The sequence below is a fragment of the Meleagris gallopavo genome, chromosome 26 (genome assembly GCF_905368555.1).
Source record: "Meleagris gallopavo chromosome 26, MGAL_WU_HG_1.1, whole genome shotgun sequence".
Classification (NCBI taxonomy): domain Eukaryota; kingdom Metazoa; phylum Chordata; class Aves; order Galliformes; family Phasianidae; genus Meleagris; species Meleagris gallopavo.
Genome location: NC_139429.1, coordinates 1,010,288 through 1,036,380, shown reverse-complemented (window position 1 = coordinate 1,036,380; position 26,093 = coordinate 1,010,288). Strand labels below are relative to the sequence as shown.

Genomic DNA, 26,093 nt, shown 5'->3' with positions numbered 1-26,093 from the left:
GATGTAAATTAAGCCAAAGCAAGATGTTAACCCAAAGAAGATGTGGGCTGTAATATCTGGAGGCATCAATACAAATATTATAGATTATTGAAAATTAATCCAAACATAGACTGTCATCGGTTTCTTTGACTCCTAATCATCTTCTGCAAGTGTTGTTCACAAAACATGGAGCAATATCATTATGAAGATGCATTAATATTGATTAAGATTTGCTGTACTTCTTTCTGAATAGAAGGCCTCAAAACATCACTGTAGAGGTCACTTTTCAAACCAGCCACTCCAACTCACATGTCAGATATTGAACAGATTACTCAAAGAATGCAGAAAAGAATTGCATCTCACCACCAAGACACGTGATCTATAATTCCCCTCTCAATAAATCATTATTTTTGAAGAAATAAAGGTGCACTCTACACCTGCTGCAGATATCACTGATATCACATTTGACAACTGACCGTGTGTGATAAGGAAAGACGACCTACAGTCCTGAGCTCATCCCAAATGTCTCTGTGTTTGTGTGGCATTCCCTAAACTTTGGGTTAAAGAACACAAACAGCTTCAATTCACACCTCCACACGTGTCTCAGAGGATATAAATATAGACCAGGATGGTCCAGACCACATTTACTCTTTGGCTTGCTGTTTCCCTAGGAGCATGTAGTTCTGAACACGCAAGACAACACTATAGCAGAGCTAACCATGTATTACAAAGTTAGCCTGCAGATGGGTAGATTTATGGTTAAATTATTCTGTGCATGAAGAATCAGCTACCAGAAGGTCTGTTTTCAAGGTTTTTCCTAAATGGCATGAAAAGATTAAAAGCAAAGTACAGGCCCAGCACTGGGGTTGCAGGGTGAAGGGGAAGGTTTTATAGTACTAAGCTCAGACTCCTACACTGGTCAACCACGCAGTTAAAAGTCTTTGACTCAATTAAAGCAATTAGTCCATGGAATAGTTTGACTTGATGCTGAAAAAGGATTGTCACTTGTCTTGTTTACAGTGTTCAAGGATACCCCTCTAACATTTCTAATCTGAGCTGCATAGCACTGCCTGCTACACAGTCAGGTATCATTCAGTGTTAATGGAGCAAAGTGCTTCTTAACCACGCTTCTTAACCACACATTTCATCTAGTCCCTCACTGTGCTCTAAATAATGAAAAAACTTTTTCTTCTGTTTTTCTCGCCAGTCATCTACCTGCTTCTTTTCTGACATATTATTTCCCAAACCAAATGCATGGATCTGGGAGAAAGCACTGCATGCATCCTTCAGGAAGGCAAACCTAAGGCTCTGATTGCTTTTAAAGTGCTTTCTCCTGGATGCAGCACAGGTTTGCTTTACTATGTCCTAGAATTTAGAAGATCTACCCTGAAGCACGGGTTATATATAGAGCTCAACATATTAAAAACATTTAAGCATCTCAAGCCACATCCTCTCTCATTGCCCTTCACCTGAGACAAGTCAAGCAGGGTGGCCTAACCCCTTCCTTTCAGTGGTAAACTGCAGCAAATCTGCCAGTGCATGGCTCTGATGCTCCTTGGGAACCCACTCAATTCTCTACAGCAAGCAAATTTGCAAGAAATCTCTTATAGCCCTGACGGCACTACAGGAACTTTCAATCGCTTGTGTAAGCCCAATACAAAGAAGGGGTCAGTTTTAGGAGGAGGTCAGCAGGAGACACAGATCTGCAGCAAGTTGCTGATGATCTTAGAATTGCTCAGCAGGAGGACCCAGTTGAGATTCTGGTGTACCTGTATCCCGTGCCTCTCAGCTCAGCCAAATTCTTTCTGGACTACAAGTGAAGCAGGAAAATATAACACAAGGCTGCAAAGTAGATCCAGGAGCTGGGGCAGTGACCCAGGACGTGGCTGAGTTCCTCCTTTTGCCACAACCTCCCCAGCGTGACCGCGGGCCAAGCTGCTAAAAGTCACAGTTCCTCATCTCCAAAGCTGGGACAAGGGGTGACAGCAACAAGATTGCAGCATAGGGGGACTGGGGAGAAGAGTTGATCCTAGGAGGCACCATGGGCTGTGTGGGCCAGGGGAATCCTTCAGCACCTTTCAGAGGATGGTGCTGAGGGTCACGGTCTGTAAAGAAAAGCAAGTCCATGTGTGCACTGCAGCAAAGGTACAGATGGGAAATTTCTGCACTTTCGCTGTACAATATTTAGGGCACCACAAATCAAAGAAGGTTGTGGTGCACTAAATGTATCCTGAATGAGGCACAGGTTACTTTTGCTACAGACCTGAAGAGGTGGTAGGAGAGATGTGTCTTATTCCTGCCACAACTCCCAAATTTTGTGCTTTCAACGCTCCTGCTTTCTCTCTTCCTTTCTGACATCTCCCCTTTTGTTCCCTCTGTCTTTCCTCTTTCCATTTTCTCTTCCTGCCCATCTCCTTCCCTCCTCACTTCTCTTGAGACCCTTCCAAGCTGTGCACTTGTCACAAGCTGCAATGTGAGGGAGAAAGTTTCAGTTCCTGCCAGTATGCAGCTTCTTTCTCCCCAGGTCAGCAGAAAGAAAAAAAAAAAAAAAAAGAGAGAGAAAAAAAAAGAAAAAAGAAAAAAAAGGCTTTTAAGAACAGATCAACACCCCACCCAGGCGATAGGCATCTTTCGAAATCCTCCAACTCAAACACACCCACAGCGTCTCTCGCTTCAAGGTGCTGTTTGAGCTACTTGTGTGCTGTAGTGCTCCCTCAAGAAGAGCCTGTAAGCATTGCACAAAGGTCCCCCAAAGCATGAAAGTGAACCCGCTGCTGCCTGGCCCTGGAGAAACAGCATAAGACACTTCAACGGACTCAGAGAAGGTTTGGTTTATCTTTGCAGAAGCTGAAGTTTTGATGAGGGTGAAAGGAGGGGGAACCATTCTCTAAGCCCCAGCAGCGTCCTCGCTTGCTCAAGGCCACCAGAGGTTGGTTATGTTCGTGGTTTTTTTGCCACACTCTTTGCTTCCCCTTCCCCTTGCCTCGCCCCAAGCTAGGGTGATGTTTCTCCTCCAAACCACCCAGCTCCTTGCTCCCTCCAGTATTAATAGAGGAAACGCCCGGACGACCAGCAGAACCAGCAATGCATTTCAGACAGGACCAGGCGAGGAAATCAGAGCCGGCTGACACCTAGACGCCAGCGGCACACATCTGGGGCCAGCCCGGAGCCCCGCTGTCCCCAACAACCCCCCTTCCCGGCGGCCCCGAGCGGTGCGGAGCGACGGGCCGGGAGCTGTCACTGCCTTTCGGCCGCGGCCCCGAGCCGGGCACGTCCCCGGGGCTCACCTCGGCCCCTCCGCCCCGCCGCGAGGGCAGGAAGCCGGCCGGCCCCGCACCGCCCTGCCTGCGGAGCCCCGAGTCCCGGGAGGCGGCGGGAGAAGCGGGGCAGCCCGACCACGGAGCCCTCCGTGCCGCGCCGCTCTGCCGGGGGTCCCCGTCCCCTCCCGCCCTTACCTTAATAGTGCCGTCCATCTAGAATAACTTCCAGCCGGTACCAGCAATATTCCACACATTGACCCGGTTTAGCCTGCAGCTGAAGCCTCCCGAAGTTTTTATCCGTCTCTCTTTCACTTTTCTTTCTGTCTTTCCAGGGATTTTGCTTTCCTCCGCTTATCCCCTCGCCTTCTCTCTCCCTCTCCCTCCCTCGCTCTCTCTGCCGCTCTTTTTTTAACTTTGGTTGTTGCAGCAGAGCGAAAAAGAGACAGTTAACCGGATGAAACGTTTTTTTCTGCTAGTTTTGGGAAGTGAAGTCACTCGAGGAGGAAACTTTCGTCTCTGGTCCTGCCTTCTTGATCAAAATATATATTTTTTACATACAGGATATTTGCTCCATTTAGATAAGAAGGGGCAGAACAATAGCTACCTAGTTAATAGTTGGTCATAGTCCAGCCAGTCCAACGAAGACTTTGCCTTGCACCCCAGACCATATTAGCGAGCACTGTGTGTCATCCCACAGTTTAGTTTAACATGTTTTTTGCCTTTTTTTTTTTTTTTTTTTGGCTGGAGCAGCTTCTGCCTGACTCATTGAATTTCCGTCTCTTCCCACAGATTTTTTTATTAATGCGTTTTCCAGTCATAGGCGAAAAAGTAAGGGGAGAAAACCGTAAATACAACGCAGTTGGAGCATGCAGGGAGAGAGAGGGAAAAAAGAAAAAAGCAAGGAAAGAGGGAAAGGGAGAAAAAAGAGAGAGAGAGAAAGAGAGAGAGAAAGGAAGAGAGAGAGAGAAAGGGAGGAAGGAAGGAAGGAAAGAAGGAAGGAAGGAAGGAAGGAAGGAAGGAAGGAAGGAAGGAAGGAAGGAAGGAAGGAAGGAAGGAAGGAAGGAAGGAAGGAAGGAAGGAAGGAAGGAAGGAAGGAAGGAAGGAAGGAAGGAAGGAAGGAAGGAAGGAAGGAAAAGTAATGCCTGATGATCACAACGTATTAAAACGTTCTGTGGCCCTGCTCATGCCTGTCCCAGGCAGGGTTCCCCGCAAGGAGTGTGAGATGGGGTCCGGTCCTTGCCAGGAGGGAGCACTGAGTGAAATAATGCAGAGCAGACAAACGGCTCCAATAATTAAACGCTCTGGAAATGGGGCTGCGGGAAAGTGGAAGCTCTTTTTCCACTTTCACCCCTATCTCCCTCACTCCCAGTCGTTTCGAGGGCTGAGACATTGGGCTCCCAAGTAAAGGTCCTAAGATCAATGGCAACCCATCCATTACACTCCGGGGGCTGGGAGCACCTTTCCCAGCCTCCTTTCCCGGTGCAACCTTCTTGCTAAGCTGTTAAAATCCCACTCAGATGGAAAAAAAACATACATACAAACTAAAAAAAAAAGACAGAAAAAAAGACAAAAATTTACAGTAATTGACAGATTAGCTGAAGTTTTGAGTCAGTACAAGCATTGCAATAAAACCAAATCAGAACACCAGCCTTTAAATCCCGCTTTCGAATGGTGAGCTCCTGACATGCAACTCTCTTTCATTCAAACGGGAGCGATCGCTCCAAAAGAAACGCGCTTTCCTTTTTCTGGGCAAGGCTGAAAGCCTCCGAAGGAGCCGAAGAAAGGAGACAATACGCGCCTGTCCAGCTCCACTTCCCACCCCTCCCCTTGCAGAAATAACAGGCAGCCACCAGCGGAACACATCATGCAACGCTTTGGGCGTCCTGTGCTCCCCACTTCTGCAAACTGCTGCAGCCCGAGAAGAGCCAAGAAAGAAAATGACAAGGCAGGAGGACGCTCCTGAACGTCAGATCTCTCGGTGGAGGGCATTACCTTATCCAGTGCCAGCTGTGTCCAGTCTTTTTGTTTCCCCTGTCCTTAGTCCAACCACGGGGAGCAGGGGGGATCAAAATATATCCAAAGTTATTCTGCACCCGCCCTTTCCAAAAGAGAAATGCAATAATGCCACTAGTGTTTCTACTCGGCTGCTGCAGAGATGCCTTATTAATACTTTATTTCTCCGAGCCCGAAGCTGGCAGGAGTGAGCTGTAGATTCCTCTTGCCCCTCCCTCCCCTCCCTCCCCCCTCCTCTGAAATTAGTCTCATCAATTCAGCTACAATTTGGGAGTTCAGATGCAGACACGGGGCTGAACGTGACCAGACCTGAAGCTTTGCCTTCCCGCTTGCCGGCGACTGAGGCCGCCTGCAAGCAGGAGGTGAAGGCGGAGGGGCAGAGGGGACAGCCTGGCCGCCCCCCACCCCCGTCCTCCCCTGTCTGCTTTACAATCCAGGGGGCTGCGCTGGGGTCCCCGGAGAGCAGCACATCTGGATGCTGCTAGCGGGGTCAGGTCCCCCCTTGCCTAGGGCCACAAGAACTGGAGTTCAATTAAAAGAAATCGCTGTTAACCCTTTGCTTGCCTCATTACTCTTTTTGTCTTTCTTCCCTCCCCTCCAACCCTCCAGCTACACTCTTCTCCACTCCCCCTTCAGCCTTACCGCATGGCTGCTGCAACCAGAAAAACCAGAGGTTAAAGGGAAGAGTGAAACGCATCCTTTCAAAACCCAAATGGTTTCCTCTCTAGACAACACTCTCCACCAGCCCCAAAAAACAGCAGAGCTGAGGGGTGCGGGAGGGATCTTGACTGCGAAAGGAAGGGGGGAAATACCGTGGAAGGAGCATCTCATCCACGGACCTCACGGAGCTCAAGGCTTCATCGAGAAATTACCTGAAAACGGGACCAGAGTGTTGGAGAGGAGTCCTACATGTCCATAACGCCGGGCTGCTGAGATAAACCAGCCCAGCCCTCGCAGCAGCTCCCCAGCGCTCCCAAAGACGGGCAGATGTCAAGCATCCCCTGCCGTCCCACCTAGAGCTAATTTAGGAGCACGACTCTGCATTTTATTGCCAGAAGGGCCCCGTGACACTCAGGGCTTATTTTGCATGTCTGAGGGCGATTCAAAACGCAGCACGTTCGGGTCACCCAGGTTGGACTCATCAGATAAGATAACGAGCGAAGTTGCTAACTATTATAACGGACAAGCAGAACGATCTACTCCTTTCCCCCCAAACAACATAACAATTCGCTTAATCTCCCACTCCCGTGGGGGAAAAAAAGAAAAAAAAAAAAAGTAAGAATCCCTTGGAGTTATCTCAGACTTTAGGAACAGGCTGGAACATCCACCGGCTCCATGCGCCGGGCTTTGCATCGCGAGGTGAGCGGTGCGCTGGGTGTGCCGCTCCGCTCTCGGATACACGTACGTATATCCAGTAAAGGAACGATGATCTGTTTAATGTGGTTACCAGCAGACATCTGGAAAATCATTTGATCTTGGCAACCGCGGAAGATTGCAAATGCTTGCACTGGGACAGGCTGGTAGAAATCAGTTGCTCCTCGATTATTATTTTTTAACTGCTCTTATGAATAAAACGAAACTCTCGTCCGATGGTTTTAATTGTTTCAATATTGATCTCAAGTGCTTGGCGTGTCCCCACCTCCTCCGTTCGTCCTTACAATCAAGCTACAGGCTGAAGCCACACACGGAGGTAAAAATGCCGGTTTGGTACATGAGGACACACTGGGGGCAGTCCGAGATTATCTCACATCCAGTACGAAAGGAGAAACCCTCACGTGTAGTCCAACGCCAGTCCTTCGCGGGAGGGCAGAGCCTCAAAGATACGGCTCCCTAATTCACGCGAGATTAGTGGTCATCATTTAATAATTAAAACCATCTAGTTATTCCACAGGCGGAATAAACATAAAGAAAATCTTCCCGGGCCTCAGGTTGGAAACGCTCTTTTCGGATGACGAAAGGGGATTGGTTCCTTTCACCCCCTCGTGTCCCAGCAGCATCAGCTGAGCTGTGCCCATCCCGCAGCCCGGGGCTGTGACCAGGACACGGCCGGGGAGCGGCCGCCGCTCGGAGCCCACAGTGGCCGTGACCACCTCTGGTTCTTAACTAACTCGGTACACGTGTCTGAGTTCCCTGCGCTGGATATATTGAATACATATAAAACTTTCTAAATATACCGTCCTCTAGAAAAGCATTTACGATGTTTACCATCCTCCTTTGCCCCGGGCTGTATTCGCAGGCCAGCGCCTATTCTGCCGCAGTCCTTGCCGGAGGGAAAGGCTCCACCAGCTTCAGCCAATGTTTGAAATTTCCTCTCTCAGTTCCCTCTGGCTTCATCGCAGAATGAAAAACGCAACGTGTTTTGTTTGTTTTCTAAACCCACATTCTTACAAGCAAAAAGCCCCAACTACAGCTCTGGGGTTTGATCCCCAGAAACGAATCCCACTTTAAACTAATTGGGCTTTTTAGCAAAAGCAATAAAGAGGGTGCAGTAGAGTTTTCTAGTCCTACAGCACACGGATCGGGTCCCTCTCTGTCCACAGGAACAGCCCACGGGATTTGGGAACTTGAACCCAGAAAGTTACTCACTGCTAATCAGCGCTATGTAAAACATAATGTCTTAAAAGTAGCGTGGAGAAGACGCAGTGGCTTTGAAGCTGCATTGCAATTACGCGGAGAGTGGGCAAGCAGCGTCCTGGCTGGTTTTATTTGAGCTCCATGTCCCAATAAAACAGCCCCCGCCCTCCCTTCCTCCCCCATCCCGCAATTATTGAAAAGCTGAGCACAAAAAACAAAAATACCGAAGGCCAAAAAAACAGACGGCAGCGCACCAGCTCCAAAGGTCTGGCCCCTCGCTTGAGGCCATAATTAATTTGAGATTTATTTTTATTGGAGAACCCAGTCTCGTCTGACCTTAGCCAAACAAGACTCCAGCTAGACCCTTGATGCGCTTGAATGGAACAGAATATTTCTCTCTAACTTCTCTTCAGGCATCTGTGCCTGCTTTGAATTTGTTCCTCAGACTTCATATATTTGGAGATTTGCAGGAAAGATTTTAAGCATTTTTCCCCTTCAGCATTCACTTTTTCTTCCCATTTTGCTCCCCTTTCTCGCCACGTAGGGCTGGAAATGCATATGGGAGGCTGGAATACAAAACCCACTGGTTCCAACATATTCATGGGGGTCTTTTTTCTGTAAATCGTGATAAAAACAGAGCCATTAGAAGGTCGCAGAGCTAAGGAAGGATTCGGCTGCTTAAATGCTGGTATTCGGAGGGGACGGAGTCACTGAGTGTAAAATCTTGTCCCCTGTGCCCGAGTGTGATTCATTTTAGAAAGTCTCAGCATGCCACATTTCCAGGAGAAACGACGTTTCTCCTACAATTTCTATTGAAATCCAAACAATATCTTCAAAGTAAAGAGGGAGGGAGGCAATGCCAGCCTTTCCCCACGCAGCGCTTGCCTTCAGCACGGGTAAAAAAACAGGCAGGATTTTCTGGGCACCGGGAAATGGAAGGGGATTTTGTCTCTTTAAAACAGAGAAGCGGCTGCAAACGAGAGCTATACCCTTAAGCAGCAAGCTGTCGGGATGCACTGCTGAAGTCTAACAAGGCGTTACTGCCTCAAAATGAGAACGATTCGGTGCACACACAGATCAACCATCACTCCGTGTGAGAATGACGTAGGAACTGATGGAAGCCCATACCCGCAACTGCCCACCCTGCCCTTTGTCGGCACAAAGCTGCTGTAACCTCTCTGGGTCCTGATGGGGTCCTCCCACCAGATGCGAGGACCAGAAATTCTGCGGGACACCGTGAATTGCAGAGGAGGAAAAAAAAAAAAAAAAAAGAAAGAAAGAAGAAAGGCAGAACTGGGTAAGGATGGTCTCGGTAGGAACAACATTGCTTGAACTACGAGAAAAAAAAGTCCATGAAGTCTGATTTTCCCCTTGTCTGCGGGGCACAGCTTCTCTAGCTGTCCTTAAGTGAGTGCTGCAGGTCTCTGCCCGCTCTCCGCAGCTGCGTTTCCAGCATCCGTGTGTCCCTGAGCGCCTGTGGGATGCAGCCAGGCTAACAATCCCTCGGCTGGATCCTTAGCTATCTTTTCTGCCGCAAGGTATCTGTTGAAAAAATAATAATCATAATAATAAATACTAAGATATTCTTTCCACACAACCTGTGCCCGGAGCAGCCTCTGGCTGCTGTTGTTTTCTGTAGGAGAAAGAGCGTCCGTGCCAGGTTTGTCAGTAGCCTTTGCATTGCTTTGTCCAAAGAAAATCCCACTGTTTTGTCCTTCAAGAGAGGAAAAAAAAAAGAAAAAAAAGGAAAAAAAAAAAAATCTCTTCAGGGCTTCTGTAAACTTTCCAGGCAGAGGGAAAGCAAGAACAAACCAAATATTGTTTCCAGCCACCCAGACTATTTTGCCTCCATGAATATGCTTCTTTGTACGGTACCACAAACATTATGGCTGCATGAAATCCATTTTTAAAGCGAGAGGTCCTGCGCTTGTACGATGGGTTCTTCTTCCCATCTCAGGGAGCTGAGCTGGTCTGGAGACCTGCACAAGTCAGCCCAGGGGAAACGCGTGTCTTAAGGTTGGGCCCCCCAGGGAAAATCATCCGCAGCGAGGTTCTCCTTGGAAGGGGAAGGCAGGAGTCCTCAGCGCGGCTGGAAAGCAGAACACGAGCCGGAGATCCGGTGGTGGTGTGGCTCTCTAGACAAAGGGGTCTTCCGAGGCTAAAGGGGCGAGAAGTGCGATCTCCCCACTGCAGCAACACTTCACAGATACTTAAGATTGGAAGAGACCATTAACGCCCCCTTCTTGCACTTCGCTTTCAAACTCTCGCCTCCACTGCTGGTACCCGAAGCGGCCTAAGGAGCGCAGCTCGGCTGGATGCTGCCGGAGGGCTGAAGAAAAGCTCTGGAGAAGAGAATCACGGAATCGTAGGGGTTGAAAGGGACCTTTGGAGACCATCTAGTCCAAACCTCCGCTAAAGCAGCCTGCTACAGTAGATTGCAGCATCGCGACATTACTCCTGTGTTGCCTTTACGCACACATCCGAGCACGGACTGGAGATACAGAATGGGAGTGAGGATTGCTTTGGCCCGTGGCATCTTGTGGTAGTGGTAATAATTAGAAATTCAGCATGCAAAGGTCATGTTGCTCTGCTTATAGTCCTAATGCTTTCCATATCCTCGCAGTCCGGGTTCCAGTGCTGTCTTTTAACATTTAATTTCCCAATTATATTACATGTTTAGATCTCAAAGTCAAATACTCATGTTTAGATGAGATTAGCACCTTCTGATACGTAGTAAATTGTTAACTATTAACTCCTTGCAGATCAATACGTATCATAATGGTATGCAGAATAGAAATAATTTATCAAGAACACAGAAGAAACGAGTAAGGATCATAAATATTTTGTAATACTTAGGAATTTCTACTCCACTGTTGCATTAAGGCTCAGACAAGAAGGATGCACAAGAGAGAATGTGTGCTGTCACGAAGTTAAATAGGATCTTATAACCGTGCTTTGGGTGCAGCAGATCCATATGTTGTATGATGTAAATCAAGGTTACAACATTAGCAAGTAAGTGTGACTCAACATAAACCACCTCTGTTAAAACAAACCATTTTAAAATTGAAAACCTCTACTTCCTCCCTCTCCAGTGTCCTACCCCACGCTTTTGCATTTAGGAAGCTGTGTGGCCTGAGGGTGATCACAGGTTGTTTTGTACCTCAGGGGTATGGCACCAAACTTGTTCCTTCTAAACCTCCCTGCTTGTAAATCCTTCTCATTTGCAACTAATAGAGATGAGCTGCTCTTCTGAACAAGGCAAAGAATTAACGCAATGCTTATATATTCCACGAATTCGTTGAAGAGAACTTTTTGAACTTTGACATTGATTCCAATCTTGCTTTTCGTCTGTGTGATGGAGGCACTGTGCCCGTCATCAGATGGAATTCCATGAAGGCCATAAAAAAAATAGAGTTCATCTTTCCCATAATTCAAACAGATGAAACTTCTAAAGAAGGAATGACATGAAGGGGAAAAAAGAAATAAATAAAAGAAAGAAAAAAGGAAAAAAGAGATGTGGGTAGAGGGAAATAATTGGAATTTAACTTCTTGCTTTTTAAATGTTTCACCACAACTTGTTAAGTCCTCAGAGATGAGTGTAGAGAAGCAGGAATGAGAAAGCAAGTGTTATCTAAAGCTGAACAGTGCTTCCTTCTTACACAGCACTTTCATCCACACTTTAAAGGTGGAGAAATTGAAACAGAGAGTTGAAGTGCCTTGCTCAGGAAAACCAACACCAGCAGGGACGGGGTCAGTGTGCAGGTTTCCTGACTACCTGCCTGGATCGTGCACCAGTGCCAGTCCTACAAATAAGCCAGACTCAGTCAGCATCACCACGTGGGCCCTGAGTGCACTGAAGTCAGTGGAAACTGTCATCAAACTCAGAGGGGCCAGAGACTAACATAACCTGTGTGTTCCAGGCTCAGATTCTTTGGCATTTAAGCATATTCTTACTTTTAAGAACAACTTTGTTGACCTCAAGGAGCTATGCAGGTACTTTTTCGCATCACTGATACTGAACTGCTCGACTGAAAGCTTAACAATTCCGTAGGAGATATCTCCTTTGCCTTCAAAAGAACTTCAGATCAGTCCTAAGAGCTTTCTTTCAAAACTCTGCTGAGTTTTTAAGCACAGGAACAAATTATTTCCCCAGTGACATTGGCGTGAATGAAGCTTTACAGACAAAGTACCAAAGACAGAATGATGGCAGCTGATGATGAAGGGATGTAAGAAGAGGCCGAGTTCAGCATCACACAGCCCACTCATCCCACCACTGCTGAGACACTGAGTGAATGTCCAGATGTAGGAGTCCTTCCTGGTGGATAAAACACACACTTATCTATAGAGAGCTTTGTCCAAGCATGCTGCCTGCAGGATTATGCATACTGACAGGGCTACGCTGACACAGTTCCAACCTGGTTGGAATATTAAGTTATTTAGGCCTGGATCTTGGTTCCACTCAATTCAAAAGGAATCTTGCTACTAACTGCAGCAGCAGCTGGATCTTGCCTCACAATAAAAGGCAATGATATCATAATATAGGATGTCAAAGGGCCTTCATCTCTTCATTGTAAACAGAACACATCTAAGATCATTTCCCATACATAGGAACACCAAAGAGAAGTCAGTCCTAAAGCTGGGCACAGACTGCATCATTTATTTCTTTACTTGAACGTTTACTGAATCCACTTTCTTGAGACTTCAATTTCATTTGTTATGCACAGAGTTTATATTCTTCCAGAATCTGGTCCAAAATTATGTGAATCTAATAAGCAAAATTAAATCATCAACGTTCCTTGAAACACTGAGTTATGAGTGTGATCCTAGGGGGATATTAACCCAATCTGGAATCTTCACCATTCCTGGTACAATTCCCTCTAGAAACCTTATCCAGAAAGGTGCACAAGTTCATCCAACCAGGAAATGCAAGTAACTCTATGTGATCTGGGATCCTTCCCACCAAGCTGGCATTTCCAGCACTAATACCTCTAAATAACTGCTGGCAAAATGATCTGTGGCCTAGGGATTCTACACAGAAATCATTCAGTGAATCACTTCCAATAAAGTGTATGCACATGAAAATCACAATTGACACATGGATCACTGACTAAGGGAAAAAAAAAAAAGAGACAAAATTCCTGTAATAGATTATTCATTACAAACTATCCACCCAGCTCTTATTAGCACCCTTCTGCAGTTCTTCAGCCTGGGAGAGAAGACATTTGTGTTTTAGATTTTCCCTAAGTGCTGTTGCATGCAGGGTTTGCCTTAAACGTGTAACCCAGATGTCCCAGGCTTGGTTTATTTACATTCTTGGGAACTGGTGTGGTAAAAAAACTATATGATGTCAAATATAATATAGTGCTCAACTGAGTTATAAAGGGGCAAGGCTGTGCCAGCTCTTCTTTTGAATTTGTTTTAATCTTATGAAAGAGCCAGAAGTGGCACATTGAAATACGTTCTCAGATTCACATTTTAATAAAAAAAATGTACATATATTATCAACGATTAGAATGCAAGTTCTAGCAGTCTGTGGCAGTATCCATTACCAGTAATACCAATTGAAGTCAATTTTCCTACAGAATTGATTGAGGAAAATTGTAGGTGATGCTGTGAAAGAAATGCCAGTTTTACAAAGCGTTGCCCGGTGTGACAATCTATTTCTTCAGTAACTGAAAGAGATGCTTTGCTTTAACCCATTCAATTCTTTTTCCCTTCCAAATCTGTTCAGAAACATACCATTCAAAACCAGAACTTTTCATTTCATCTTCATATTGAATTCAGTGGCTGGTGTGGCAGAGAAATAGAGTTATACTAAATGAAGTTTAGCTTTAGTTCAATATTAAATGGTAGCTAGGAAATCAGGAAATTGGAAGCCAATGATATGGTATGATATGGTACCACCACCACCATCACATCCATTCCAGAGGAACAAGGCACTACCATCATGTGATTAAGGACACCTCACAATAATAGTGGGTATAGCATCATCCACAAAGCCGAGCATCGTTGCACTGTACAGGACAAGAGCACTTAAACATCTTGTTACATCTCTTATGATTCAGCTTTGGACTCAGCATTGCCTACTCCCAGAACCATAACTGCAATGCTAACCCTCTCCCACTGAAGTTTTTTTTTTCTTCCCAACTGAGTTCAGTGGGAATGGGAAAGAGACTTTCAATCAATACAAACAATTGCAAATTTTTGAAGGATTGTAATTTTGGACATTACCTGTTTAAAGATGCTGTCATGTCTTACCTTGACGTAAGACGAAGTGTCTGGTACGGTCTGAAACATCCTTACGTGTTTAACAGATATTTTTAAAGGTCCTAAAATTGATCTGAAATTAAAATAGAAAATAAAGTCTTATCTGTCTGTATAGGAAAGTAAAGACACGAGCATTGTTTACAAAGTAAGGCTAATACTACTACTTAAACAGAAGTCATCAAGCATTTAAGTGCACTCTTGAAAGAAAGGACACAGATGAACGTCCACCGCAGTAACTAAATGTCAACTATTAGGCTTCAGAACTTCACAAAGCAGGGCTTTGTTTCCATGTTCCACAACAGTTTGTTTGTTTTTGCATTTGGATTTTTCGCCCCCTCAGGAAAAGTGCCTTCTTCACTTCTGGCCAGAGCAGAGGGAAACGTCTGACATTTGATTAACTGAATATCTTAGCCAACAATTAAAAGCCATCTGAAATACTCATGTTTTCATGTCGAGACTAGTTAACCCTATTGACTTGTACCGAGGGTTTCACTTGGCTGAACGAAGGGCAGTTGCCTTTGGTGGCTCATTGAAACCATGCCGAGCCATTAGCCTGCCGGCCTCTATTGATTTAAAGAACCTTTCTCACCAACAATAATTAAACAATAAATTTTAAGTACAGTGAACGGAAATATCATTCCGCATAGCACTGAAAACCCAGAGATGTCATTCCCAGTCCTTCTATTTCGGACAGTGCCGTTTCTCAAACATAGCACTGCTTTATCTCAGCCTTACATCAGTGCAGTGCATCTGTATGCTGTACATCTGTATTTGCTGTATTTCTAAGACTTGATGATCTCCCGACGAGCAGGTTTTTGCCTCTCCCCCTTACCCCCCTAGTCATCATTGCAGAGATTAACTACAACGGTGGAAAACGAAAAGCTATGCGGGAAAATGAATCTGTAATCGCTGCGACGTTTGACAACTTTTTCTACCCGTTTCACTCAGGGTCCGCAGTTCCCTTTGAACGCGCCAGAGAACGATTAGCTTGCAGTAATTAGTGCGTCGTTAAAAGCACGACCCCCCCTCTTAGCGTGCAGCTCTCAGTGCTGCCGTCCTGCCGCTATTTTCCGTGGGGTCGGTCGGTGCTGCCAGGATTTACCGCGGAAAAAACGACAGGATGAGAAATAGGCGCAGAGCGCAGCGGATGGGCGCGCAGTGCCGTGCGCCCTTCCCGGTGCCGGCGCTCCCTGCGGAGCGGCTGCTGCTTTGGGGAGAAGCAGAGAAAGGCGGAAAAAGGCAAAGAGCCCAACAGCTCTGGAAAATAACAGCTCTCTATCTGCACGCCGCCCCCCTTTTATTGATTTTTTAAAGCATTTATTACGCGGCCAGCTGGCACAGAAGGGCAACTGATTATAAAATCGGCAATGTGTTTCTGATAAGTACAATTCTTTTTTTTTTCCTGTCGTCCTCCCTCCTAACACATTCCAGTTTCTTTTGCTTCTGAACTTGCAAGGGGGTGGGGGTAGACAGAGTCGAGGGACAAGGCAATTTTCCTTAGCCAGTAAATTTTCTAGGGTCAAGGATTCCCGTCTCAGTTTCCCCTGCTCCCCTCTTTACCCCTCATCGGCGCTCCCCCACCCCCGCTCACCTCCCTCGTACAATTACGCGTGTTCGTATAAATAAATACATCTGCATATTTGGAACCAGCCTTAAGAAGTCTGCTGTGGATTATTTATCAATCGCGTTACCCTGCCAGCATCGGTAGAAACATAAAAGGGCCTCTTAAACTACTTTTAGATTCACCTCTTGCTTAGCCTTATTACTATTATTTAAATGACTCACCTTTGATACCCTTTCCCCTCAACCAGTGGCAGACCAGTTTGTAAAGATCCAGGTTGAGACCAAAACCAAAACTCCCCACCAGCTGTGGGTTACTACCCTGCCGCTGCAGTTTTGCAAAGGAGAGATTAAACTTGTTAGATCCAAAGCAGCGCTGGAGTTAGAATTCCCAGCCCATCCAGACAGGCTGCATCAACCAGGCATTTCCTCAGGGGGCTTCTGCAGCGCTCGCAGCTCCAGTACGTGCTTCCCTTTCCCTCTCTTCTGTGCCCTCTACTTTTCGTTTGATTTCCGTTTTCCCCCTTATCAATATTTCAGCTGCTCCCCCAGATTAATCACGGCTATGTGACATCTTCGCCCACTGAGCCTGTCTGGAGCTACTTGCGACTATAAAGAAGAAGAAAAAAAAAAAAAAAAGAAAAAATTCACAACTTTCTTAAAAAAATATCGCTGAGGAGTCAAGCCGAAAAGAGACGCTGAGTGGAGCTCAAGTGCTACTTTAAATCCCCCTTTTAAATAAGGAAGTTTCAAATATCCGTTTTAAAATCATCGTTCCTTACTTTGCGCTTTTCCCCCTGACTCTTACCTTGAGAACAGTTAACCCGTTTCCCTCTGAAGCAAAACTGCAAATAGCACGGGCTGCATTCAGCGAGCTGTGCAGCCCCACACGGCTGGAGAAGCGAGATGGAACCATCTCCAGCCTATTCTGCACCAGATCAATAATTTCTCTCTGCAAGCCAAAACTCCAGACCCTCTGAGCTACCTAATAATCCCCATCAAACAGGAACAATTTTAGGGAGAAGAAGAAAAAACGCCTTCAAGTCAGGGATGCGTTTTCCCAGCGGTGAAAACACTCCTGGTCCACATCGCCATTTCGGAAGGGCTGGTGTGCAATATTTTGCACTAACGTGGGGGGGAAACTTCCCAGGATTTTCGTATGGCATCGATGTTCAAAGTAACCCCAGAAGGGTTACCAAAGCTATTTGGAAAATGTCCTTCCACTCCCTATTCTCTTTCTCTCCTTCCCGTCTTTGCCCCAAATTCCAACATATTGAAACATTTTTCTCCTTAATAAGAGGAACATATAAAGTGAAGGGGTGAAAGGGCAACTTGGGAGCCGTGCCTAGAGCTCCGCACACAATTTACTCTCTGCTAGACGAGCCGTTTAGCATTCCTCCCAATTTCCAAGGAAAACAGACTCAGACCCGTACCTAGTGGCCAGGGACCTCGCCAGAGCCATTTTTAATATCGAAATTCTTCGGATTCTTTGTTATTATTGTTATTGTTGTTTTTGTTACGCGAGAGAGTTTCCTAGGCACGGTAAGGTAAGCACCTGGGATTTTAGGAGGAAGATCTCGGGAAGAAAACATCCGAGGGAAGGGAAAATCAGCGCGGCGGGGGGAGCGGCGAGGTGTGCGGGGGGGGGGGGGGGGGGGGGGGGGGGGGAGAAGGGGGAGCAGCTCCTGCGGGCATCTACACAACATCGGCGTTGTCTTTTATTTTTTTGTGTGTGGCTTTAAAGAAATCGCACGCATCGGGTTAAAAACGAGCCTTAATTCCATTATTCGGCGGGGACGCGAACACCTCTTTGTGCACCCTCACAGGCGAGCCAGCTAGCGACCGAATCAGATCACATTTCAAAGTCATTTTTCAGTCTTTTCTCACGTTTCCGCGTGTGAATTACAAAAACCACGTCGCTGAAGAGGAACCCCGAGGCTGTAGTGCTGTGCTAACAAACCCCTCTTCCCAGCGCTTTTATCGAGGGACAGCTAACGGGCGCCCGTATCTCTCCCCGTGCTCTTTCCCCTCCAATTTCCCTTATTTTTAAGCAAACGCGCTCAAAATCGCAGCCTACTTCCAATAGAGAGATATACACGGGACCACTGGGCGCAGCACCTATTAAACTGCAGTGAAGTAAACTTTAAAGGCCGGTGTTAACAAAAAGTCGGGATGTAAAGAACCTAAAAGTTGAGGGGAAATGCTTCCCCTGAACCCCGAGCTGTTCTTGCCGCTCCTTGTAATCAAACCCCGCAGCCCAGCCGAGAAACCCGTGTGCCTAGTTGTAGTCATCTTGGGAGCTTTACTAGCCCAGAAGAAAATTGCTGGCAAATTGGAAACAGCTGCAGCACGGGACAGCAATCCCCCCCAGCCCCCGAGCAGAGAAAGTTACAGCAGTTTTGTTTACTCAAATAGCTTCAATGCAGACATGACATCTCAAGTTTTCATCAACAAACCCTAGGTGACTTGTATGTAAGCAACATTTCAACATTCATCACCGGCAGTGATTTTTAAAGACGCCTATGAAATCTCTCCCTCTCGCACATCCGCGCTTCCACCTCACTTCTGTGGCAGCTGCTCCTGCCTGTGCGATGCCCCTTTAACGGGGTGCTAGCAACACAAACAGTGACTTGAAACCCACAAAGAATTCTATCCAAGGGGGGGGGGGGGGGGGGGAAAGCTGACAAGTGCTCGATTCTCATAAGCCTGTTGGACAATTGCTAGAACAAATGAAACGGTGGAAAAGCTCAGAGCCCTGCAAAATGTGCTCTTTTCATGTTTTCTATTTATTAGATATGTTAAGAGAAAACAGACTCATATGAGTCCCAAATGTAGGCAGAGTATTAAAAGAGGCATGTGTATGCTCCAGCAATTACAGCTGAATTTGATTAAAAACGTCATGAGGACTGCAAAAGCAGGAGTTACCTGATACACTAACCCTGAGGTTGCTTTAGGATGAATTATAACACAATTCATTTTATTTTAATAGGTCACTATAAGATTAACTGTTTAAGGATGGAGCTGTGCTATAAATGTTTACATCAAACCAGAAATAAGCAAGCTTTACTTTCTGGTTGTTTGGAAATAATGTTTATTACATTTTAAAATTCCTCAACATGTTAATTAGAAATAAGGGGAAAGTATGTGAAGTCAAAAGGAGTTCCACTGCTTGACATATAACCACACACACACTTCAGTGCTTCAGTTTCTCTTTCCTAAGAGGAAAATGTGGTGATTTTTAACTATCCGTCATCATTTCCACATGCTATGAGTAAAGAATGGCAACAACTTTTTTTCCCCTTACTCTTCTCAAAGATCTCCAAAATCCAAAGGCCCTTAGCAGCATGGGCCCAAGGTATGCAGATGAACCAAAGCCTGCTATGGTTCTCTCCTAATAGTCCAGTGAAATCAGCCACCAGAAAAGTCTGTGTGTTTGGGTGGAAGAGATCTTAAAGACCCACCTGAGTCCAAGAGGCAAAATTACACACATACGACAATCTTCAACACATCTTCCCACTTTCTGTTCCCATATCAGTGAGTGTTTCTCTGAACTTGCTTTTGCTGCTACAAAGACATCTCACAGATAGGTCCGAGAGACCAAACCAAGATAGCCTCATAAATTTCCTCTTCAAGAAAGAAAGGCTGAAACAGAGAACTGCCATGGAGAGATGTTCATCTGATTTTTCATTTGGTGTACTACTGGAAAGTATTCGGATGAGATGAGAACCCCTCTGTGTCTGCAAATGTGTGTGTGTGTGTGTGTGTGTTTGCTATCTTTAAGCAACATATGACAAAACAGGTATTTGTGCATGGCTGGAACTCTGAGGAGCAGTCATAATCAGTGGCCATATTAAGACCGTTGCTGAAATCAAAATATTAATTCTCAGCCAATTCCTACCTGCTAATATTTATTTTCATCTACAGTCAACAAGCAGGTCAATTCCAGAAATTTAGTGTGAGAAGAAACTTCTGTGAGATTTAAGAGAAAGGAAGCGATCACCTCAGAACAGTTTCAGAGAAATCAGCAAGACCCATTTCAGTGAAGACAGACTCTTTCATTTGAAATAGCCAATGCAGCTAAAAGCACATGGATAAATTCCACTGGAAATCATCACAATTGCTATAAATATTTGGGGAAAAACATTTCAGCTTTGCTAAATCATTTTCTAGCAGGAAAAATACATTTAAAAAAAAATTGTGTTTCACTCAGGTTTTGTATTAACGATGATTGTCATTAGTACATTAAAGTAAATGATCATAATCATAAAATCATTATCACAGCAACAAACAAGCTTTAGTTACAGAGTTAGAATGAGGGGATAGGAAAGAAGAAATTAGCATAATTGTTAGATTACGTATTTTTCTTGAAAAAGGAATGTTGGGTGAAAGTTCACGTGTCTCTCAGGAGTTAAACATTCTGCTCAGTGGGAACAAGAGCCTCTCACTTGCTGAGCTGTCTTGGTTTGAGCAGTGTTACTCATTGGGCTGTGTGACTGATGCTCGTTAGGAAGCTAGAAGAAAGAGCGGTCTTACTTTTTGGTTTTAAAAGCGCAATCATTTATAAAACCATTTGAATTTTCACCCATCATTTATAAATATTTTGGAGAAATTATCTACAATCTGTTGGATGTGAGGTAACTTTCCTGTTAACCACGCTCAGTTTGTGAATGGACTTGTATGTTTCTCCGTTAAAGTGTATGGTTTTATTTTGATTTTCTTACTAGAACCTTCAAGCTATTTTCCTGCAGGTAGGTTAAGGGGTATATAAATGTTATAACAAAAGACATTTCCTGACCTCAACACAATTTAATAGACAAAAGGGCAGGAAGGAAAGTTTAAGAACAAAGTGGTATGACCTGAAGATACAGGAAAGCATCTTGGTGCCAGAAAGTGGGACAGAGATCTTCGCAAAACTGTTATGCCATGCAGGCTCTGATCCTCTTGGTTGGTCCCCAGCAGCTCTTGTGTGAATCCTCGGCTCTGTTGAGACTTCATAACTGCAGATGTGAGCCCTGTGATGTTTTTATTGCTGGAATTTTTGTGTTCAGGTCCTTCTGGGTTCATGCAGTGACCAAAAACCAGCTGGCCAAAGCTGTCTCTGCAGACCTGAGCAACCTGTGAGGGGCTCCATCTATCCTATATCTAACACAAGGTCCTCAAATACAGACTGGTCATAGTGAGGTTGCTTTTGAGGCAGGAACTCTTGAGGTGAATGCTGCAGGTTTATCTGAGGTAAAAGCCTCAGCGTCGGGTGGTGCCTGGAGCCTCTTTTTTTCACACAGCTGGAATGTCTTCAAGCTTGCTAAGGGACAAGGAGATCTGCTGGGGAGAGCTGTGGGCCTTGAGAGGAGAGAGGTCTGTGCTGCGAGGTCCCTGTGACCCCTGGAGGTGAGGGGAGAGTGAGTGGGACTATGACGTGAGGCCCGGCGGCCATCACTGCATCACACAAAATGGCGGCAGAGAAGCGGGAAGCTTTCCCGCCCTGGGCAGTGGCGCACGTGATTGGCTGTTCTCTGCCAGAGGGTGGGCCCAGGCCACGAGCAGCCAATAGGAAGTGCAAGGCTCCTCACGCCTATCAGAACATGGCTGCCATGCAACCATGGAAGTGCTGTCCTGCATTTCCATAATTTCCCACTTTCCACCCCAACCCCTCTGCTCCCACCTTGCCTGTTCACAATTCTGTCTTGCTCCCTATCGAGCTCTTAAAGCTTGCACAGAGCTAGTGGGATTCTGCAGCTCCCTGAGAACCTCCCCAGTTAATTTTGGCCACAGCTCCTGGAGTAGCTGCTGCACAAGAGGGACCAGGCAGCTGTGAGGACACATATGGAGCTCTAAGGGCCTCCGTCTGCTCTGCAGAAAAACAAACAAACATGCAGATGTGTCAGTTCTTTCTTTTCTGAGCTTGATTTCTTAAAATCTCATCTTGTATTTGTGCCAATGGGGATGGTAAAGGAGGGGAGCAGGAGGGAAGAAAGCAAGGAAAGAAAGCAGCTCCACCAAAAAGCAATGCAAACATCTGAATGCATGGAAAAAAGGAAAAAAAAAATGGAATTAAAGAAAAATAAATGGCTAAAACAGGAGCTTGACTTGATTCCAAATGTTTTTACATGGAGGCATGTTTCCCATTCCACTTCTCTACAGAGAAGGTTTCTCTTCGAATTAGATGAACCATAAAATAAAAAGGAAATTTAGAACAACACAGTAAAATGGTGTTTTACAGCCCTTTCCACAAAAGGCTTTCCCTTGAAGAGTTCTTATACCTTGGGCCTTGTCTACGCACTATCATCAGACAGCTTGAAGTACACCAGTCAAATTAAAGCATTTCAGTGCCCACTCCTTCTGAGCATGGCTGCAGCTCTTTCGGTATAAAGGTGCTTTATGTGAAAATAACTATTCCCATATGGAAAAGAGTGATGATTTGGGAAATCTCTGGTTAATATTATGAAGTGCTTGCTGTGAGCATTTGCTGTATCGTGAAATGGCTCAGTATCAGTGCATATCCCCATTTGCTGGGGAGGCTCCAAGACATCCCTACCAGAACAAAAACAATGGAAAGTGTTGAGCTCAACAGGCTTTGGTTTGATCTGAGGTTTCTGGGACAGAGATTGTCTCAGACAAGAAGAAAGTAATGTTCTTCTCTGTTCAAGGAGAGGAGATGGAAGGGAAGCAAATTTGCCCCAGATTACAATAGTGTGGAAAGGATGCAACAGGAATTTGAAGGAGATTCACAGGGGAAGGTGTGCAGGTGAAAAAGGAATCAGGTTTTTCTGTACCTGGTAACTGTCAGAAATCCGTGTCACTGTGGTCTCCAAAAGTCAAAGGAAACGAATTCTTGCAAAAGAACTCGCAGCTCTTCTATAGGTGAGATTAGTCTTAGCTGTAGTCTTTTGAATCCAAAGCCAGTTCACTGGAATTACTTTTGATGTACGCTGAGATCAGAATCAGGCACATTTTGGAGGAAATACAGAGTAAACAAGTACAGAAATGGCCTTCGGTACTATTCTGACAAGGTTTTTCTTTGTGCCACATCCTGTGCTGGTGTCCTGGCACCAAATTCTTGTTTATGCAGCTTATCAAAGAGTAGAAGCCCTGACACTCAGACCTGTCCTGACCATTTTGGGGGGCAGCGATGGTTAGATTTGTTTCCTGGTTGGGTAGTTGGTGTGTTACTTAGATGTGCATTGTAACAACAGAGAGAAACATTTCCCGAGTGTTTTCTTCTGTTTTATAGGAACATCAGCTTGTCTTTCCCACTCAGAAGCTAAGACATGAAAAGTATGTAATAAATTACAGATTTTAAGGTTTAAAAAAAGCCATCTCTCCTGAAGGACATGGTTTGCAATATTTTTCCAGCTTAGAAATAACCTTCAGAGCATTGAGACATCTTCTAGTCGGGATTGATGGGAAGAGTGTATAACTTCACATTTTTTCTTTTTTTCTTAACAGCCATACTTAGAAACATTTTTTTGAGCTGTCTAGAACAATGTGAATTACTATTCTCTGATAAAACTAACCCAGATATTTTTGTCTTTGAAATACTTTGCAGATGAAGCCTACACGCTTTTCCAGTTACTGTCACAAACCTTGTCCACATGGGGATAAAAGGTGATTACAAAAATATCCTATCAACCATGTGAACAGCCACTACTTCGTCCTGTTGGTACCAGGCCACATTGCTCTAGGTGGCACATGAACAAAGACCAGATGATGCTCCGGGCCTAGAGAGCTTCTAGATTTATCCAATACATTATAAAACCTTGCAGTGTGATAGAGTGACCCGTGAGCTGCTGTTGAAACCAGCACGTGCTCCGCATCCATGAAAATCAAGTGGTTACATTAGGAGCCAGACTATGGATCGAGGAGCTTAAATTTGGGCTCCCAATTGGAAAATATTCTGAGTCTATAAAGAGATCAATTTGCTTCCCTTCTCCACCCCAGGCATGAACCCCCTGAACTACTACAAATGAATCTCCTTTAAGTGCTCCTGTTTGCTGCGGGAACTGAAATCGTGACACTGAGTCACGCATCCTTGGGTCTTTAGAGGTGTCCGGTTGCTCACTCAACTTGTTGATTCTGCTCCAGTCACCAGCACTATTTCCTGGACTTATCTCATCGACCAGATTTCCCTCCTCTCTCTCCCTCCTGCGGCTCATAAACACTTGAAATCTACTGTAAACCCAATCTAGACTCACAGCTTGTTGTGAGTACAAGCAGCAGCAGATAGCAGGAGATAAGAAGTGAGGCCACATTGTCTTTTTTTCAACCTGCACTGAGAATTCACTTTTAAATCTGAAAATTGTTTGCTTAAGGAAAAGGAAATGTGCATGTGTGTGCTGGGGACAGTGAGAGAGGGGAGGGAAAAAGAGGAAGGGAGCTGTTTTGGAGACCAAATTGGGTTGTATGAGAGGGAGGATTGATGGAGATTGATGAAGAAAGTTCAGTGGAGGTCCCAGTGCAGCAGGCACTTGTAAACCATGTGCTCCTGTTATCCTGCCTGTTCCTAAACATTAGACCATTCCCAAAGGGAAGGTGGTGTTTCCACAGCAGAGTGCTTGGATGACCATCTCCTTCCAGGCACTCGGAGACCAAGTTTTGCTGAAGTGACACCCAGAGGAAAGTTGCTGAAGCCGTGGGGAAGGTTTCCAGGTTTTGTCCACATGAGAGAAGGTCTGCTGAGCTACCCTGATACAGGTGTGACTTGTTCACCAAACTGATAACAATCCCACTCATACTCAGTGCTCAAAATGGAACAGCAAAATAGTAGGAAAACTTCATTTTCCCTTGCCTGCATGCATGAAAAGTGTCACATTTATCCCAGCAGCACCAGATGACATATTGTCTCTTTTCCATAGGAGCCACTGCTCACATCAGCAGATTTAACTTATTTCTCTTCCCAGATCAAGACGAGGCAAGGTCTAATGGCAGATGTTGCTAAGCACAGTGCTGCTGATACTTGTGAAGCACTGTGAATCCTGCCCAGCAGAGCTCAGCTGACAGAATAACACTGCTATGATGATTATTGGGAAAAAATGTACAATTACAGGTGCAGCTGACTTTGCTCATGTTGTGCTTGTATTGTACAGTATTGTGTATTTTATTGTGCTTGTACTGCATAGCAGGAGCAGCTCTGTGCTGGGGGTGCTGAGGGTTAGCTGAATACACCTGTGCTGATCAAATGCTTGAGGTGAAGGAAAACTCCGGAGTGATGTGGCTATAAACACTTTTATACAACTGTTTCTGCAGGAGGCAGGGATGATTCCTTTGGCTGGATCGCTGCGGTTAATGCACAAAACTTTCTTGCATAGGTTTTGGTCCTGGTGACAAAGCTCCCACTGGCTCCTACAGGAAGAGAAATCTGCTCACAGTAAGCACATCCCGCAGCCCCAGAATGCTTCTCTCTGAACCGTGCAAAATTTCCTTTTGATCTTCAAGGTACCAAAGATATCCCGACTTCCACGGATCAGATAATGACTGAGGGTCTGTGGCAGCCAGAGCCTGAAGGGAATGATAAAGAGTTGTGATCCCTGCATGGAAAGCACTATGTAAATTTATGGTGCTGAAGTCAATAAAACTTGCTGCTGACTCCACTGGGTGCAAGATTCAGAGCCTTTTTTTGTGATAAAGTCGGAGTCTCTGGCACACATTCCTCAAGAAGCTGGGGTGCAGCAGGGGTACAATCAATGTAGGGAAGTGTGAGGGGCTGATCCTGCACCCTGCACGCAGCTGGAAGGTGCATGTGCAGGAAACACCCACATTTTTACAGCATCTTGCAGACCAGCTGCCTCTGCAGAAGTTGTATTTGGGAACAACCACAAGCAGAGAGAAATTGCCAGGCCTATGAAGAAAGAAGTTGAGCTGCCCATTGATGCCTTCTTTATCATTGGCCCAGGCATGCCTCAGTTGGAAAACTCAACTCATTTCCTGTGATCAGAGTCTCTAATGAAGAAGGATCCAAGGGAGGAGGATGAGCTGCTGATTCCTCTGATGACCAATTGCTCCATGAAGGCAGCTGCTTGACTTGCAACAAGTCAAATGTAAAACAGTGTCTGTACCTTTTGAGGTTCTAGAAGGGCTTACAAAACTCTCTGGTCTAAGGAAAGGCACTGGAATTAAGTACTAATATGCTTTGTCATAAGCAGTTTAAGAATCCATGTACTTTGCAGTCCTGTCCTTCATCTTTTTGCTGTGTTTTGGTTCCCCATCTGCAAAATAGAGATAATAGCAGTACTCCATTACATAGAGTCATTGTGGAGATAAGTATGCTCAGATGCTATGGCAACAAAGGCTGTGTAATATTGAAGATAGAGAAGGATGTGAAGGCAGAGAGCTGGCTTGTGTCAAGTCTGGCCTTCTGCTGGAAAAGGCTGAAACAAGCCAGCAGAGCCAAACTCCACTGGTCCTTTCCCACAGAAACCACACACAGGTCTGACATGCAGGGGT

General features: G+C 45.4%; 1 protein-coding gene and 2 long non-coding RNA genes across 7 annotated transcripts in view; 2 read left to right on the top strand and 1 right to left on the bottom strand.

Annotated features, from left to right (window-relative positions):
* FLI1 (Fli-1 proto-oncogene, ETS transcription factor) overlaps positions 1 to 16,368 on the bottom strand; it is an 81,338-nt gene extending 64,970 nt beyond the window's left edge. The window contains exons 1-2 of one of the 4 annotated variants that reach the window (XM_019622955.3): positions 15,879 to 16,368; positions 14,058 to 14,166 (exon numbers count right to left, since the gene is read on the bottom strand). In XM_019622955.3, the coding sequence (XP_019478500.1) occupies positions 14,058 to 14,123 (66 nt within the window). In that variant the 5' untranslated portion in view covers positions 14,124 to 14,166; positions 15,879 to 16,368. Of the gene's footprint in view, positions 1 to 3,434; positions 5,651 to 14,057; positions 14,167 to 15,878 lie in introns of those variants that run through there. The other 3 variants (XM_019622954.3, XM_085209461.1, XM_010723584.4) reach the window with 3 other exon arrangements.
* LOC146542751 (uncharacterized) lies at positions 1,702 to 5,809 on the top strand. 2 transcript variants are annotated; one of them, XR_014879775.1, is made up of 3 exons: positions 1,702 to 2,706; positions 2,824 to 2,908; positions 3,006 to 5,809. It is a non-coding gene; the product is annotated as an uncharacterized LOC146542751 (long non-coding RNA). The 2 variants fall into 2 exon arrangements; XR_014879774.1 differs by having other exon boundaries at positions 2,251 to 2,706; positions 3,023 to 5,809.
* Positions 16,369 to 16,753: 385 nt separating the features above from the next.
* Positions 16,754 to 25,145, top strand: LOC146542750 (uncharacterized). The gene is made up of 3 exons (XR_014879776.1): positions 16,754 to 17,200; positions 23,200 to 23,258; positions 24,959 to 25,145. It is a non-coding gene; the product is annotated as an uncharacterized LOC146542750 (long non-coding RNA).
* Positions 25,146 to 26,093: the final 948 nt, after the last annotated feature.